Source organism: Crocuta crocuta, unplaced genomic scaffold (assembly GCF_008692635.1).
Source record: "Crocuta crocuta isolate KB4526 unplaced genomic scaffold, BGI_CrCroc_1.0 scaffold49, whole genome shotgun sequence".
In the NCBI taxonomy this organism is placed as follows: domain Eukaryota; kingdom Metazoa; phylum Chordata; class Mammalia; order Carnivora; family Hyaenidae; genus Crocuta; species Crocuta crocuta.
The window spans coordinates 64,395-68,629 of record NW_027536462.1 but is presented as its reverse complement, the minus strand read 5'-3'; the positions used below and the strand labels follow the sequence as shown (position 1 = coordinate 68,629).

General features: G+C 32.7%; 1 protein-coding gene across 1 annotated transcript in view; it reads left to right on the top strand.

The window, feature by feature from the left end:
- Nucleotides 1-4,235, top strand: part of USP9X (ubiquitin specific peptidase 9 X-linked) — a 97,275-nt gene that overhangs the window by 36,889 nt on the left and 56,151 nt on the right. Inside the window, 5 exon segments of the mRNA XM_077748493.1 lie at nt 336-431; nt 859-1,070; nt 2,067-2,307; nt 2,658-2,807; nt 4,111-4,231. Of these exon segments, the coding sequence (XP_077604619.1) occupies nt 336-431; nt 859-1,070; nt 2,067-2,307; nt 2,658-2,807; nt 4,111-4,231 (820 nt within the window).

The following is a 4,235-nucleotide window of genomic DNA, read 5'->3' as shown; positions in this document are numbered from 1 at the left end:
CTTGGTTTCAAAGTTGATTTACAGGGTTTAATAATATCGGTCAAAGCATATTTTATTCTTAGTAAATTGTGTCTTCCATTTTTAAACCAATTGCTTTATTCAAAGACTTGAGTTTTTTATTTTATTACTCTTATTTTCAGTTTCTTTTCTCACTTAATTTTACTCAATTTACTTGATTATCAAAGTAAATATACCCTTAAATTATGGAGTACGTTGAAAATAATGGTTTTTCATGGATATGAAATATCCATATTTTAATGGATATGGTTTGGATTGAAATGTCCAACGAAAATATTTCACAGAAGTTGTTTACACTTGAATCTTTTTGAACCTAGGTGGTAATTCAAAGTAATGACGATATTGCCAGCAGAGCTATAGATCTACTTAAAGAGATATATACAAACCTTGGTCCAAGGCTACAGGTCAATCAGGTAAGGATTGACATCCATGATAACTTCTACAAATTAGAATTCTGGTTAAAGAACTCTTTTTCTTATAAGAATTTTTAAATTCTGAATTAACTAAATTGTTTTGTTTCAACTCCTATTAAATATATACCTAAAATATTCACTCTGTATTTCCATTCTACAAAATGTTGTTTAGACAACATGAAACTTGTCTTGATAACTACTTGAAGTGATTATTTTGAGTATAATTATGGCATGAGATAATCAACTGAATTTCTTTTGATTCTACTACCTATTTTGAAGCGCATTCTTTATCTAGTTTATACTTGTTAAGTTACATAACTCTGGCTTCCTTTGACAAAACATAGTATGTGTTGTTATCATTGTAGACATTGGTTAAATACAATGGCAGTTAAAGTATCTCAAACTGTATTTGGCCCATTATTTGTAGGTGGTGATCCATGAAGACTTCATTCAGTCTTGCTTTGATCGTTTGAAAGCCTCTTATGACACATTGTGTGTTTTGGATGGGGACAAAGACAGTATTAATTGTGCAAGGCAAGAAGCTGTTCGAATGGTTCGAGTATTAACTGTGTTAAGGGAATATATAAATGAATGTGACAGTGATTATCACGAGGAAAGAACAATTCTACCTATGTCAAGGTTTGTGAATGACTGATAAACTGATTAATTATTTGATATTTTTCCTAGACCTTTTTTTCCCAGGATCTAGCTTTTGTTTGTTGTTTTTGGTAGGGCATTAAGTCTAGTTTTCTCTTTTATTGCCATTCACTTTACTGCCTGTTAGGTCTTGCCAAGGATAGTTTACAGTTGAAGTATTTCGATGCTCTTCATTTATACAGTTAAAAATAATTGCATAGTCATTTTGGAAAATGAACTGAAAAGAACTCTTAAAAGCTGCTTCTGACGGATAGCTCATATGGCAAGAAATACTTCCAAATGGTCTACTAATATTTCTGTTAAGGTGTCATCATTGAGTAATTCAAATAGTATTTATAATTTAGAGATGTTTATAGAATGAAGGCCATCAGTACTTACTTCAAAAGACTTCTCGTTGTTAACCATGAACTTATATATAAAGTTGCTTCTTGAATGTTTAATTCTAGTTTTTCTATCTTATACCTATAAGAAGATATTATCAACAAATACTATTTGGTGTCTGAATTTTGATATTAACAATTTTTCAGGAAATATTTACATCTTTCCATTTTTGTTAATATTCTCATGCTAAAGTATCTTTCACATTTAAAAAAGTAAACATAAAGTTGCATGTTTATGACATTAAATAGTGTTAACTCAGGTCTGATTTAATTTCTTAAAACTAGACATCTCATTTTCTGCAAGCATAGGTACAAGAGTAACAGTGGGATAGGATTATTGTATTTTGAAGATTGCTTAAAATATTTGTAATTAGAGGACAATGGGGGCACCTGGTTGGCTCAGTCAGTTGAGCACCCAACTCTTGACTATAAATTTTTATTTTCAAGATCCTAAAAATAATAAGTATTCTTAACTTTTTCTTGTTTAATAAGAAAATGTTCAATATTAAATTCCTAGCTNAATTCCTAGCTTTATTTTGTTTGGAAGAAGGTAGGAAATTCTGACAAGGATGATGGTTTTTTCTTTTCTTCCCCCCAGAGCTTTCCGTGGTAAACACCTCTCTTTTATAGTTCGATTTCCAAACCAGGGCAGACAAGTTGATGACTTGGATGTATGGTCTCATACAAACGATACGATTGGTTCAGTACGACGATACATTCTCAATCGTATTAAAGCCAATGTAGCCCATACAAAAATTGAGCTCTTTGTGGGTGGTGAACTGATAGATCCTGCAGATGACAGAAAGTTGATTGGACAATTAAATTTAAAAGATAAATCGGTAAGTATCTACGGTTGCCAACCTTTTCAAGAAAGTCAGACCTGAGACTATTTTTCATTTCGCTAGTTAACGTTTCATTTGACAAATGTTAATTGAGCACCTTTTATATGGGAGGCTCTTTATTAGTTATTTTGGATTATAACCCTACGAAAGATGGCCATTATGGTAGTTAGAATGTAGTAGAAGAACGGATTTCTAAAAACAAAACATTTAAGTGGTTATAAGACAACACCTATAAATTGAATTTCTAAAAGTAAAAAGTGGGGTTTTTTTGTTTGTTGATATGTTACTGACTTCTGTTTTGCATATTTTTCTTGGTCTTTGATACTAACTTAGTGTATTATTTTCAGCTAATTACAGCCAAACTTACACAAATAAGTTCCAATATGCCTTCAAGCCCTGATAGCTCTTCTGATTCCTCAACTGGATCTCCTGGAAACCATGGGAATCATTACAGTGATGGTCCCAATCCAGAAGTGGAAAGCTGTTTGCCTGGGGTGGTGAGTAGATGGTTTTGAGCTCCTTATGCAAGGCATTATGCTAGGTTCTTTGAGAATAAAGAAATACGATTTACCTTTGTATCAACCACCTTCCCCCCATCACCCATGCAGTGGAAAATTCATGTATAAATTTTAACTACCCAAAAACTTAACTACTCATAGCCTAGTATTGACTGGAGGCCTTACCAGTAACATAAACAGTTGATGAACACGTATTTTATGTTATAGGTATTGTTTATTGTATTTTTACTGTGTTTTATACTGAATGTATGTATTATATACTGTATTTTTACAATAAAATAAGCTACAGAAAAGAAAATGTTAAGAAAATTATAAAAAGAAAATAACATTTACAGTACTGTACTGTACTTATGGGAAAAATCTGTGTAAGTGAACCTGTGCAGTTTAAACCCATGTTGTTAAAGGGCTAGCTGTATACAGAATAGTTCTTTTTCCTTGAGAAGCTTACAGTTTAATGAGGCAAAATATTGAAGAACTGTATAGTTAACCATTAACTTCAGAATAAATCTCTCTGAAAGGTGATTGTAACTCGGTTGAAATTTAAAACACTCCCTGTTAGGCACCCTTGGGTGGCTTACTCAGTTAAGCTTCCCGACTCTTGGTTTCAGCTCAAGTCATGATCTCACAGTTGGTGAGTTTGAACCCGGTGTTGGGGTCTGCACATGGAGCCTGCTTGGATATTCTCTCTCTCTCTGTCCCTCCTCCTGTTCATGGTCGTGCTCTCTCAAAATAAGTAAACCTTAAAAAACAAAACAAAACAAAATTTCCCTTTAGATATAATAATACGTTTACATAACATTAATCTATACAGCATAATTATAACTATTGAATAAACTTAGAAAAATACCAGTGTATTTTGTATTTGTACCACAGAAATGAATCCTTTCTTCACAACTGTTTCTGTAGGAAAATGTCCGTAATCTTTCTCAAATCATCAGTTATATGTATCTTGTATGTTAAGAAACTATGATTCCTCCCTTCCTTCCCCTCTCCTTCTACCTCTCTCCAAGAGAATTTTAATGGCTACAATAATAACCAGACACTCCAGAGTCAGAAGAATTGGCTCCCTACAATTGAGTTAGGAATTTATTAGCAGACATGACAACCTTTTGTATGTACAGAGTCTAACTTGTATGTATGAGAGAAATAATTTAACAAAATCGTAAAAGAGCTGTCAGTCAGAAATTACTGGAGATGGCTTGGGTAATATATTCAGTCTGCATTATGAAGGATTTNGGATATGTAATTGATAAATAAATATTTTGTGTATTGTATATTTTAGATAATGTCACTGCATCCCAGATACATCTCTTTCCTTTGGCAAGTTGCAGACTTAGGTAGCAGCCTAAATATGCCTCCTCTTAGAGATGGAGCAAGAGTACTTATGAAACTTATGCCACCAGGTAA